This window comes from Lutjanus erythropterus, chromosome 21 (genome assembly GCF_056507025.1).
Source record: "Lutjanus erythropterus isolate fLutEry1 chromosome 21, fLutEry1.hap2, whole genome shotgun sequence".
In the NCBI taxonomy this organism is placed as follows: domain Eukaryota; kingdom Metazoa; phylum Chordata; class Actinopteri; order Lutjaniformes; family Lutjanidae; genus Lutjanus; species Lutjanus erythropterus.
The window spans coordinates 24,370,194-24,384,048 of NC_139337.1; the positions used below are offsets into that span (position 1 = coordinate 24,370,194).

At 41.4% G+C, this 13,855-nt stretch overlaps 1 protein-coding gene across 2 annotated transcripts; it reads right to left on the reverse strand.

Moving 5' to 3' along the window:
• Positions 1-164: 164 nt before the first annotated feature.
• prpf4bb (pre-mRNA processing factor 4Bb) lies at positions 165-11,944 on the reverse strand. 2 transcript variants are annotated; one of them, XM_084747107.1, is made up of 16 exons: positions 11,796-11,944; positions 9,811-9,892; positions 8,186-9,330; positions 7,253-7,420; positions 6,872-7,030; positions 6,398-6,479; positions 5,702-5,903; positions 4,044-4,117; positions 3,781-3,871; positions 3,417-3,564; positions 3,015-3,152; positions 2,738-2,891; positions 2,294-2,408; positions 2,058-2,209; positions 1,839-1,925; positions 165-1,421 (listed from the first exon to the last, which is right to left on the reverse strand). In XM_084747107.1, exons 1-16 carry the CDS (start codon positions 11,852-11,854, stop codon positions 1,218-1,220), a joined length of 3,060 nt encoding a protein of 1,019 aa, XP_084603233.1. In that variant the 5' UTR covers positions 11,855-11,944; the 3' UTR covers positions 165-1,217. The 2 variants fall into 2 exon arrangements, with proteins under 2 accessions (XP_084603233.1, XP_084603232.1); XM_084747106.1 differs by having other exon boundaries at positions 6,872-7,096.
• Between the last annotated feature and the right edge of the window lie 1,911 nt (positions 11,945-13,855).

Below are 13,855 nucleotides of genomic sequence, written 5' to 3' on the forward strand. Positions count from 1 at the left end.
ACTGCACTTACTGGGGCACAAGGATCAAAAAGAGCCTTTTTCGGACAGCTAACATCCAGTTTGTCGCTTCCTATTAAACATTTTTATATGAATCAAGATAAACAGGATGTACAGGACGTCATGTCACCATGCCAACATGATGGGGATAGAATGAAGAAAGGGGGTTTTGGTATACAATAGGAAACATTTTATTACTAAAAAGTTGTCTTATACTGAAGGTGCTTTCAGCAGCGTTTCCACAACTATTCTTTATTGAAATCACAAGATTTGTTTGTTTTTTTTACCACTTAATGGAAAAAAAATAATAATCACACATGAAATGACAGTAACTGTGGACTATATACAACAATGGGAGAGGAGGGTCACAGGTGTGGCTTCAACAGGCCAGCATTGTTTGGTGTTTGAACACACGAGGAGGCTCATACAGGAGGCACTTGAATGTGAGAGCCTTAAGAGCCAGGACCGAGCCAGTAGTGCTGGAGGGAGGGGGGAGGAGGGTCATTAAAACAAAACAAAAAAAAAAAAACGTGGAAATGTCCAGCAACAGAAAACAATGACTACCTGCTCAGAAAAATAAATTCAAGGAGTACATAATATGCATCTATATTCCTTCTGTTCAGACCTTAAAGCCTGATGACTTGGTTAGGAGTGGGGGGGTGACATTGATGCACATACAGAGCGTTTACACAGGCCTGCACCACAGAAATCTAGAGCACAAAGGGTGCACATTCAAAAGCATGCATCGCCCCACAATGAGAATTGTGGTTTTAAAAAAAAAAAAGAAATGATGTATTTAGACATCTGCACCTACGACAAAAATTCAACTGTCTGCTGCTTGAGATTGTTAATGCAAGAGACATACAGTATTTACAGGAATTATATTTTTCTTTAAAACATCTGTCACTCCAATGCCAGTTAAATAAAAAAAGAAACGTCCGTAACTGCATTGCTGGGTATGAGGGGAAGTTTACAATGATGAATCGAAAAAATCTTCAAGAATGGCTACCATTTCAATGATCTATTTACAATAAAATGCAATTATGTATCCATAAACAAAATAAAGTTGAGGAAGAACAAAAATCCATGACATTCTGAGTAGAAGTCTGTGGGTTGAGTTCCTGTCAGAGCTGGTTTAGTGGTTGGTTCTACGTCTGCTCTGGGAGTGTGTGTGTGTGTGTGTGTGTGTGTGTTTGTGTTTGTGTGTGGCATTCAGGGTGTCAGATCTTCTCCTGGATAAAGGAGTGCTGCAGAGCCTGGTTGATGCTGATGCGTTTGGCCGGGTCCAGCATCAGGGTGCCGTCCAGCAGGTCCTTCAGCTGCATCACCTTCTTCCTCTGGTCCTCGGGCAGTCGCTGGCCTCCGATCATGTCCGCCAGCAGGTCTTTGGTGGGGTTGATGGTGCTCATCACCGTCACCTTCTCCTGCAGGGCCGGAGAAATGACAGGAGATACAAGCCAAGGGAAAATTAGTTTAAAGTTTCAAAAGACGTTTGTCCCTAACGTGATAATGTGTCATAATTGATGGGGTGATATTCAAAAGTTAACAAGTCATTGAAATTATATATTATCACACGTGAGTGCTCCCAAAATTTTGCTGGGCGAACCTAAAGAGACTAAAGGCGAAACGCAATGTTCACTCCTCACAAAACAGAGTCATTTCAGTGTGCTGTGATTTATTCTGATCTTTATCCAAGATGTTTCTGCGATTAACCAGCACCTGATTTCAAAAACTGTCTGCGTTCTATTCACTGTGATATTTTATATTTGGTATTAAAAACTGTAGGATGTTAATTTTCATCAGGTGAAAATGTACTATAGAGGTAAGAAGGAAGACCTTACCCTTTCTGTCACTTTATCTACTTCAATGTACAGGAAGTTCAAATTCTGATCGAAGTGCTGGTCTTTGAACAAGCCTTTACGGATCATCTGAGGAAAGAAAAGCACGACATTGCATCAGCCATAACGTCTTGAACACTGCATGGAAGAGGAGACGTCTCATTTCATCTAGGAAAGGGAAACAATAACTGAAGGAACTGAAATGATATGATGCAATCTTACCTTGTTGGGCATCTTGCCCTTGAGGTCCATAGCGAGTTTGATCATGTGATTGTTAGAAGACCCAGGAAACAGGATTTTGCCAGTGTAAAGCTCATATAAAGTGCAGCCAACGGACCACATGTCAATCCCATAGTCGTAAGGCTTTCCTATGACTGAGACACAGAAACCATGAGCACGGTCCAGTGTGTGTCCAGCTGATAAATGGTGACATTAGTGATTAATACAAATAAACTTACTGATTTCTGGAGCTCTGTAGAATCTGCTGACCAGGTACGGTGTGATGTCATTGTCAGCGACGTGAGATGCAGAACCAAAGTCACACAGCTTCAGAATGGTCTTTGACTCATTCACCTTTCAAAAACAAACAGAAATTAATACTATATACTATATATAATAGGTTATTATAGTCAACTCAAACTAAACTAAAAACTAAAACCAAATGTGAACATTTTTTTAGTTCACTAAAATAAAAACTAGACTTTAGAGGAAAAAAAACTAAAATCCAACTTTTAAATAAAGGTTTTTAAACAATGAATACTAAACTAAAACAAGCAAACTCACTCTAGAAACTAACTGAAAGTGAACTGAATTGAAAAAAAAATGAAAACAAAATAAAAATGATTGAAATGTGTGTCTGTAACATCAGTTAAGTTGATTTAAAGTTTAAGTGTAAAGTGTACCAGGATATTGTCTGGCTTGATGTCAGCATGGAGGATGTTGCATCGTTTGAGCAGCTTGAGGGCCAAGAAGAGCTGCTGACTGTAGGAACGCACGGCCTTGATGTGGAGCCCGACATCTTTACCATATTTCTTCAACACCTCTCGCAAATTCATACTGCGGACGAGAATACAACAGGTGATTAGGAAGTGAGGTCATCACACCCACACCGTTGGCTAAAACACTTGGACAACACATCTCAAATGATTAGAAGAAAGAAACCGTTTTGTTTTTTAGTACCTGAGAGGCTCAAACACCAGACAAAGATGCTGTTTGTGGTAGAAGTGCCTGAAGAGGCGAAGGCAGTGGAACTTGTCATCAGGATCTGCATCATTCAGCTTCTTGAGGAATTCTAACTCTTTCAACCCCGTCTTCTGCCTGTTGACCAAAGAATTATTCATGTTGTTGTTCAGGATACAAGCAGGGATTCATCTGATAGTTTAACAAACATATGTAATAGCAATGGAATAATTTGACAGTAAACAATATATATATGCATTCTGCTCAAATATAATTATCAATTAATTCAATCAAATATCCAAATGATTGCTGCTCTTGAAAATGATCTATATTCGTTTAGCGATACATTTTTTTGACATTCAGGGAGAAATATTTAGTTCCTATACAAAAAGTTGGACTCACATGAGCTCATTGTTTCGGATGATCTTGACTGCCACCTCCTGGCCGGCCCTGGCAGTGTCTCTGGCTCTGATCACATTACTGAATACACCCTGGCCAGTGTAGCCATACACATCATAGCGCTTGTCCAGTGTCTCCCCGATGTTCACCCCTAAATAAACACACAGTCAAACTTGTTAATGGCAGGAAGTCTGTTACTCCACGTAAAAAAAAGCAAACAGATGTAGATGTGTGAAATTAAAACCACCATATAGACGAGCCTTGACAGGAGACACTGCCACAACATTAAGACACACTTCACGTCACAGAGTTGCCTAGAGATAACACCTGTCTGAGAGCAGATAAGGATTAGGGTGGCAGAACTTACGGTAGTAACCCTCGGCATCAGTCCAGTTGTCCCTGAGGTTGGGGTTCTCCTTGAAGTCCTTCCCTACACCTGCTGCTCTCATCCTGGCGCTCTGCAGAAACAGCACATAAATGAGGTCAGTGGCTCGTAAACAGCTGCTGAGAGTCTTAAAGTGTTTTCTATTATCATCTTTGCTGGAACTTCAGACAAAGCCAGTGAAAATATTAAGATGCAGAGGAAAACTACTTTTGACATTTATATTTTCCTGTACTGAAAATACTCACATCAAAGTCAGCAGCAAACATGTCGTCAGACTCTGTAAACATGTCAGGGGCGGAAGGCTTCTTTGGGTTGGCTCCTGAAACAAACAAAAACAACAAAACAAACACTGGGTGAGTTTCTAGTCGTCCTCCATGTTGTAAAACAGAATATCTGGAACATGTGTTTGATTCACATACTCTGCAGAGCTCAAAATATGCTGCAGGTGGCACAGACAGCCAGGCTTTGGATTACAAGCCAGCAACTGAATGAACACATGACAAAAAGAAACAAAATTAAAATCCCTGCACCACACAACTCTGCACTTCTCACACAAATCAAGCCAGTTTAGTTTTGCATAGGCCAGTGTTCTTTGGTCAGTCTATGACATAACAGCGTGAAACAGGCCATGAAAAATGTCAAATTGTTCCGAACTGCAGGGAAGTGCAAATATTAATGCACTTTTAGAGTTCAATGAATTTAGAGGCAGGGCAAAAATGACACCAATGAGCTTTTACCTTTGTAAAATTGGACTTCCTCCATATCTGCTACCCTGACCATGAAAGAACTGAAAAAACGTGTTATCAGAAAAACTGCCATTTTCCTTCCTATGAAAATCATGGAAGTCAAATCATGTTGAAGATATGATTTTAACACACTTTTAAGACTATTATGAACACAATTTCAGACCTATTTCACTTCCATATTTGCAAAGAAAGTATGTTAATGCATCTCTTATTGATTAATATTAATTCATCCCTTCATGAACTCTGCCAATCCAAATCACATAATATCCACACTTAAAGGAAGTGTTCTTGGCTCCATGGTGATTTTGTTTTGTAGCGTGATCGATACAAATTTTCCCATTAACACATTTTTAAGTGAGAGTGAAGTTAATGCAACTTTATAAAGTATAAGAGCTGTCAAAATCGTATTGAAGTTTTATGACACTAAAGTCTAAGATTCAAATGATTGGATTTTAAACTTTTTTAAGAACCTGTGGAAACCTGATCAAAGACAAAAAATATTGAGAAGAAGCTATTTAGAAGTGGTTGCTGTCTCTGACAGAGCTTTCAGCTGTTCAGAACCTGATATCCTCCTCTGACATCCATGTTAACGTAAGATTGCTCTTCAGTGTTGAAGGTGAGCAGAACCATCTTTACAACAGCTACATTTCAAAAGTTGAAGTGCGGGCCAAGAACCAACGGAGGACAGGCTGCAATGTTCTGCAATTACCTGGGTCAAGGCAACTCCATTCAGCCACAGAGAACATGCAGAGCTACTTTTGAGTTTGACCTCTTACTCATCCCATTTTAACTAAGATTTCAAGTCTTCTTGGCAAATAGTGTGATAATACTTCTGGCCAGCAGATATGGAGGAGTAAGCACTGATTAGTAACGCTAAGAGGAACAAGGTCAGCCACATGAGGAGGCACCACTTCTGAGAAGTGTTTAGGACAATGGCTGACCTGTGTAGGTGCCAACTTGCACTTACTTACAATATCTATGCATATAGAGAGATTTTTATATATTTGCATCATGTCACAAGCCTCCACAAATGTTTTTTAGAGAAATTAATTACATGTTGTCACTCGCAGTTAACCACGGTGCACACACCTGACATTGTAGTTCATTCAGTTGTCCTTGTATGCCAACAGATGTGATCATTTTGAGCAGGACATTACCGTCTTTCTCCTGGGCGATGAGGTTGTGCTTGGCTTTGATGCTGGCCTCGAAGGTGTTGAGGTTCTCGCGTTCGTACTCCTTGACATCTGCGGCTACTCGCTCCAGGATGTCATCAGGTGAGGCTGAACGGCTGCGTGTGCTGCTCTGAGGGCTGCTGGGCTCTGACACCATGTTGGTGTCCTCATTCACAATCTTGTATTTCTGTACAACGGGAATTGTGCGACCATAAGAATACAGCTCAAACAACATTTGTTTTAATATCAGCCTGATAACTGGTAGTTACAAGCTAAACTGTGTTGGTAAGACAGTAAGTGGAGGTGAAATGCAGTGACTGAAAACATGCAAAAACACTGCAATCATGGCACCAAACATGAACAATTATGAAGAGAAATGCAAACCAGGAGGAGAATATTTCGAGCAGCTGTGTTGAAAATAAATTGGATGACAGTGAACTGATCACATGGCGCTAGTGGTTATTTAAGATGCACAAGTAAAGTGTCCACAGCAGCTGCACCAAGCAGCGTAAAACAGTAAGGTGGTACTTGGAGAGCTCACTGTTTTCTGAAGTGGTACACTGTGCAAAAAGTTTGAGAAACACTGACAACAACATATAGAGCATAACCTCTAACTTTTCACAAATATTGACCTGATATGGCGACCAATAAAACAGGTTTGGCACAGCGGTGTATACAGACCTGGACGATAGCCATGCGCTGCTGGCGGCGCTGCTCAATGAGAGCCTCTTCATCAACCTCCTCTCCATCAAAGTCCTCTAAACTGTAAACACAAAAAAGGCATTAAGAAATGCAGAGCACAATTCCCTGTTGTTATCAGGGTAAATCTAAGTGAATTCTAAAATAGCATATCAGCTCCAGGTTGTCTGACCCCCCTCCAACAGCAAGCTTTTTGCTTTTTTTCTGAATCTTCTTAGAAATGAAGACATAAAAAAGGGTGTGAACAACGGAGCTGCCTTCCTTGTAATTTATTTCGCACATCCACAAGTACCAGTGGACTGGAATACAGTTTGAATTTAAAATGCAGAATCAGAAACGAAACTGGATCATGTCTTTGAACTAAAATAAAAAGTAGCCCATGTTAAACACAACATTAAACAGCTCTCTCTGTATTTATAGCAGGTGTCAGAAGGGCTAATATCTTCTTTTACTTACACTTCTTCCTCTGAGGACTCCTGGTCGACTTTCATGCCCTCTGAAAGGCTGCCCTTGAACTTGTCCTCATCTCTGCTGTGTCTTCTTCTCCTCTCACGATCGCGGGACGTTGAGCGTCGGTACTGCCTGAGCCTGCCGTACCTGTCTCTCTCCCCAGACCTGCAGGCGTAGATGTCATGGAGGAAAAGTTTACTACCTTGTAAAACTTTTAAAGTGAAAAAAGGTCTGCTGGGAGACATGAAACGCAAGCTAAGTTCCAGAGAGAAATACTGAGATGGAAGTTTGCCTTTCATTAAATAAAGAAAAACACTGGTTTAGCTCAGAGAAATATCCTCTCCTGTGAGCAAAGACCAATGAAAGTTGAGTAAAATGTGCCATCACCTGTGTCCCAGTGGAGACCGTCTGTGGGGGGAAGAGCGGGAGCGTCGCCTTGGTGATGGGGACCTTCGTCTTAGAGGTGAGCGGCTCATCCTGCGGCGAGAGGACGCTCTGGGACTGTTCTCTCGTGATCTATCTCTGCCTGGTCCTGCATCTGGCCGGGGGCGTTTTCTGTACAAACATCAAGGGAGCAAACAGATGAGCTCAATCTCAAGTAGAAGCAACTGTAACACATGAGGATCATTATGGCCAAAACAATAATCACGACTGTTCTGTTCAAGATTTAGATCACGATTATTCACCGCTTTCAAGGACAAAATATTCTTATTGTATTTTCATGTTGTCCTACATTTCTGCTAATGTGCAAATCTGGGGATCAAAATAAAGTCACATAAGGTCCTTCTGTACAGTTCACTGTTATACATTGGTCTTCTCCTCTGAACTGCAGTCACAACACCTAGAAAATTTTGCACAGGCTGCTGCTGCTGCAGGGTGGCTGGCTGTTAGTTTAGGATGTGATTGACATGATATGCAGCACGGTTTTCTATGAGCAGAGCACCCATTTTTAATGTCAGTATTGCAGTCCATTATGTTCATTTAACTATGGGAAGCCAAAAGCTTGATTGCAATTAATATTTGATTAATTGTGAAGCCCCACATGAACGCTTGTCAGAGAAAGCTTTCAAACACTTAAAGTTTCTCTCTATGTTCAACACTTACTTGAAATCATTAGTCATTCTAATGACTCTTAACATTTCACAAAGCCAGTCTACACTCTATGTTCTACAAATGAATGACACACTGACAAATATTTTCTTCACATCTTTTAGAATCAGACAGTTGTCGATTTGTGTGGAATTTCACTCCGACTCATCTGTCAAACAACTTATTGTCCTGTGAGAAGATACAACAGTTAAAACAAATCTAATCACCAACCTCAGGGGTGAGTCCTGCCTGTCAGCGTCCCTCCTCCTGACGTCTGGCGAGCGGCTGCGGCCTCTCCTTGGTGGGGACCTTGTTCTGGATGGAGAGTGGCTCTGTTTCGACGTCCGGTCTGAGGCACTAGCCGACGGGTGGTGGGTGTCTCTGTGGCGAGGGGATGCACTGCGTTTCCTTATAGGGCTGTGAGGCCCTCGCCTGTGAGGGGAGCGGTTCTCTTTCCCTGATGAAGCGTCCTTGGACGGGGACTTGGTCGGCCGCTTGTCCCGGTCAGCGTCTGAGCGACTCGGCCGTTCTCGTCCAGGTGATCTGGACCGCCGGCTCCCTCTTTCCTGGTTTGGTCTATCTTCCCGCTGTGGAGAGGAACGTTTATCAGGGCGGCTGCCTTTCTGCTCTCCTCTCCAGCTGGAGGGGGAGTTGGACTTCCTGGTTCGCTCCTTGGACCTGTCAGCACTGTCTGAACGCTTTCTGTCCTTTGACCTGCTCCGCCCACGGCCTCTGTCTTTAGCACCAGTGTCCTTGGTGGTTTTGGTCACCTTGTCTTGCTTAAACTCCTTGGCCTGCGGCCTGTCTGCAGACTTACTCCGACTACGTCGCTTGGTGCTGGACTTACTGCCCTCTGTTGAGTCCCGTCTAGATTTCCCACTTTTCCCCCCTCTGGGAGATATGGGTTTACCTGAGCTGCCCCTTTGACGCTGTTCTCCATTTCTGATCCGAGCGTCTCCATCCTCTTCAGATCCAGAGTTATAACCCTGAAGGATCAAACCCATGCCTGACTGAACCTTGCCCTCCATCAACTGGCTGTCCAGCTCAGCTTTGATCATGGCCCTCTGTTTCTCCAAATCCTCCAGCAAGGCTCTGTCGTCCAGACTCGGATTTCCGGAGGAGGGAGAGGATTCGACTTTTCTGTGGCTGGAGGAGCCAAAGAGGCCAGCACCAGAGGGAGAGGAGCCCTCTTTGCGTTTGTGTTTCCTGTGTTTGTGACGATGCTTACGTTTGCGGTCCTTGTCCTCGTCAGAGGCATGCTTGTGTTTTTTGTGCTTACTACGATGTTTGTGTTTTTTCCTCTTGTGTTTACCGCTGCTGCTGCTGTGATGTTTGGACCCCTCTTCTGTCTTCTCCCCATTAGTCGCTGCCTCCTCCTAGGATGAGATACAACATATCAGCTTGACAATCCATTGATGTGCAAATCAATATTTACATGTTTAGATATGTTGTGAACATAACTATGGTAAATGTGTTAGTGATATGGTCTTAGTCATTTAGGAAAGATGAAACATTGTTACAGTGATGTAAAATCCATCTCCACACTCCCATAGAAAATTTTAAATTGATTCAGGGAAAATCAAAATACCTGGAAGACAGACAGGACCCTCTAAATTGAATTAGATGTGTTGTTAAGCTGCTGGTAATATAGTTTAGTGAAAAACTGTCTGAACATCATAACATACCCAGTGTGAGGTGCAGACATGAACACCGATGTCACTATAGTCTGAGACTAACAAAATGTAGACCTCTTACGTTAAAGTTAATTTAAACTAAATTTAAGGTAGAAAGCTGAGATCAGAATTATGGCATCATACCACTGGTGATATTTAGGTGTTGCTGCTGTCCACCCCTACCTCTTCCTCCTCTTCTTCTTCTTCAGACATGTCTCCGCTGTCTTCATTTCCACTTCTTTCGTGCCTTTCCAGATCCTGCTTCCTGTTTGAGAGAGAACAATCTTTTATATTGAGCACACAACATCATATTTAAGTTAGTGTAGAGGATGCAAGACTTGGATTTTTCTCAGGCAAAACCGATGACCTGCTTCTCATGTTACATACCAGGGGTAAGAAAGGATAAGGATGTAGTGAGCAAAGACGGATGATTTAATATCCCATATTTCTGACTGAACCAAACTGAAATCACTATTACCACAGAAAGACACAGTTCTGACTCTTCAAGAGCTCTTTTATTTCTTCTACTAAAGTACATGAAAAAAATTGTCAGATCTGGCAAACCAATATTATTATATTCAATATTCATTGGCTATCTGATTGACAGAATTAATTGGCAACAACTGTGCAGACTGCTGTAATGCGAATCCAGATCTTATTAAGTAGATCGAGTATCAGTGATGACATGCCTGATCCACAATAAATACAGATACTATAACAAAATTATATAGTTTTGTACCAAATGAATAGTAGGTTTAATTGAGAAAAAAAATTAAAAACAAAAACAAAGGATTAACCAGGACTGCAAAATTGGCCAAGTGCAATATCCACATCACAGAAGCAGCACTTTTGTGAAACAGGTAAAATGTGTGGCAAACAGCATCATGATGAATTCCTGCAGTGCAGCAGAGATCCTCTAGCCTACAAATCTTTTTTTGGGAATGTGTGTGATGAAAAATGATCATTCCCATTAAATGTGAATCATATCGCAATATCTGTCAAAATTATGATTATTATTTTACCATACTGGGCAGCCCTGGTATTAACTGATGATGTCTATAACCTAGAGTTGTAGCTTGAATACACACCGAGGGCACAGACCTCGCAGAGGAGCCTTCTTTTGTTGTCCCCCCCCCCCCCCCCACACACACACTGTAACCACTGGCAACCAGGGCACCAGGGACTTTTGATATCATAGAAAAAAATCCCAACTTTCGGTGCTGCGGCGGAAATCGACTTCTATCCTAATAGTGTTCAGTAATAAGACCACTTTCAATAAATTAAACATGTTAACGGAGGCCGTCTAATTTGTTAATATAATGTATTAATTTCTGAAAACACCAGAGGAACTGCTGTCCTTTAACTGCAGTAATTAGCTCTAGCAGACAATATGCAAATATGCTATGAAATACATCTATAGCTTGTAACGTTAACTATTATGTTAATTTTAGCACGGCTAGAATTAAGCTGATCACCCAGAAGGGAGGATTTAGCGTTAACGCTAGATCACAACAGGCATAAGTTAACTCAGTGGATAACATGAGGGGAAGCAAGGTTACGTAATGTGTTTAATATAGCTAGAAACTGCTGAAAACACTAAGCTGCAACGTTAAAAATGGCCGCAACTTTTAACGATATAAGACCGCCGATCAGCGTGGTAACGACACTCATTTGCCATCACGTAAACTTGATTCGCCTGGTCTTTCCCTGAGCACGACCGCCAAGACGATCTGCACTCATTAGCTCGAATACGCTAACTGTTCTTAGCAAACTTAGAGCTAGCAAGCTAACGTACATACTGAGGTAGCCTCTAGCCATGCTATCTTACGTTACAGAATGGTTGCATACCTCCAAACCCCCACGGATTTGACGGATCTGACAAATGTAGCTACATTTTGTGGAAGAAAACACACAACGCTGCAGTAGCGCTACACTTCTACACGCTATGCGTTTGGCGAAACTTACTGCTAGGTGAGCTAAAGAACATTAGCTAGTATGCTAAGAACATTAGCCAGACGTTGACAAGTAATTTAGCTAGCCCCCCGGTAACAACGTGAACCCGCTGCTCCGCAGTGCTAACTGACAGATCAGCTCCAGTCTGATTTAGGACGAGGAAGACATTTGCACCTTATTACCATGAACGTCTTATCTTAAATTAAATGACTTACACGTGTTCGTTGCCATTATTCATTCTTGTGGACGCGATGTCCATCTCAACGTCAGCCATTTTCCTCAGCTGAGAGGCCGTTTCTTCTTCGTTTATCTTTCGCCCCACGAGCACAACAATATAGAAACATTGACATGCCCTCTGTTGTGCTGGCGACACACTGCAATCAGGATCTGTGCACTTAAATGCGTCTTTTGTCCATCATAAGAGAGGGTCCTCGCTTGATTAACTTTGTTTTTCTATATGCCTTTTTTAATCCACAAGCAGACCACTGCAAAACAAAGATTGCACCTTTTTTTCTGGAAATAAATTATTCATCAAAACCACTTCCTCTGATTGACAACAAAAAGTAAGAAACTTCTGGATTATTATGAAATGTTTTCCCTGATACCTCTATTTAAACATTTTTGCATTACCCATGTGCTTTATTCCTAATGTCTTTCTCGTTTAATTATTTACATTTTTTTTATTTCCACCCACTAACCCTTTATTTAATGCTTAATTAACCCCACGCCTCTGTCACCTGTGCTTTCTGACAGTCAATCACTCTCCGGTTTTCGAGAAGGCCGCCCACGTTTCTTCTGTTAAAATAAAGATAAAAGTCAGGTAATGATGTCTGAACGCCGGCGAGTGAAGAAGCTAAGTGAGTCCTCCCAAAAATCTCTTTATGTCTCCGGAACCAGGTGATCGATAATCCCCTCCAAGGCAAGGTGAGTCGGCGAAAGCCAGGCCTTCATTTTTCACTTTTAAAACCTGTATGTCTCCTTTTGTGAGGTTTGATTCTGATTAGGCCCTTTGTTCTGTGAACTGGAAGTCACACTGGCACCTGGAGTTGACTGTGACAGTGTGTGAGATTTTGCTTTGAGAGATACATTATTAACTTATTTTAAATGCTGTAGGTTTTACTGTGTGGAGAGAAAACTGACCCAAACAACTGAAACCTGTCCAGAGATCTCTGCTTAACTTTGTTTGGGAGGTGATTTACTCTTCGGGGTGAAAAATAAACTGAACCACTAAAACTTTCCCACAGATCCTAATTTGATTGAAGAGGGGTTTAGTTGGGCCAAATTCTGAGATGCTGAACAAAATTGCTGTTTATTGCAGAAGTCCTGAAAAGCAAGAGGGAATATTGATTGTAGACTTTCATTTGGACTTTCCTGAAAATGACTTTTTCTCTGGTTAAATGTGTTTTTTCATTGTCCACTCACTGATTGATACTGACCTGACTTGTGCTGCATTGTCACCCTGATAATTTGCTGTGATTCTTTGTGTGCTGTTTGTCTGGTTGTTCATGTTTATGACAGAGTGTATTCATGCAACAATGTGGGGGACTGACCTTTAAAATCTCAGTCAGTAAACTGTCAGATGAACTCTGGCTGGAACCATAAAAACAATCATGAAATAAGCAGACAATCAGTGCATCTTGGTGATTTTGCAAAAGTGGATGTAATGAATGACAACTACTCAAACTACCATGATCTAAACCTCTTTTCATAGATCAGGCCTCAAATGTAGTCCACCTTTTTAGACATGTTTTCTTGTATTATTCCAGTCTACTGACTTACATTTCCAGTTCTTTGAGGTGATCTGTGCTGCAGACTGGCTCAGACTCAGTTCATCACTCCAGAATATTTTGGGCCTCTTCTCTTTTTCAGCAGCAGTCACAGGTCGGCTGTTTGTAATGTTATGAAACGCAGGGTTATGAGACAAAATAGGTGGCGAGTTGGGTGTCTGACCTCACTGCAACAAAGGTTGGACCAAAATGAATAACTGAATGAAGCAATGACACACAGACCAAAAAAGTATATTTCTGCATTTAAGTAGTGGAAAGTTCTTTTAAATATATGATTCCATCATATTAGTTGAGTACAGTACAGATTCATATCATTGCTAAATAAAAAGGTATATTTATACATTTAATTAATGGAAAGTTGTTTTGAATAAAAGTTTCCATTTGTTGAGTACAGATTTATTTATCAGTAGAATTATTCCACTGGATGGCGCCAAAGCACTGTAATGTTTTTAATGACTCTTTTCTTTTTCTCCAACATTTATTCAACA

Excerpts from the sequence above, each read along its gene's own strand:
- prpf4bb (XM_084747106.1), bottom strand. The coding sequence starts at position 11,854 with ATGGCTGACGTTGAGATGGACATCGCGTCCACAAGAATGAATAATGGC. Across the intron at positions 4,118-5,701 it reads CATCGCCCAGGAGAAAGACG|GAGCCAACCCAAAGAAGCCT; the intron begins GTAATGTCCTGC and ends TGTTTGTTTCAG. Across the intron at positions 2,892-3,014 it reads CTGGTGTTTGAGCCTCTCAG|TATGAATTTGCGAGAGGTGT; the intron begins GTACTAAAAAAC and ends TCTCGTCCGCAG.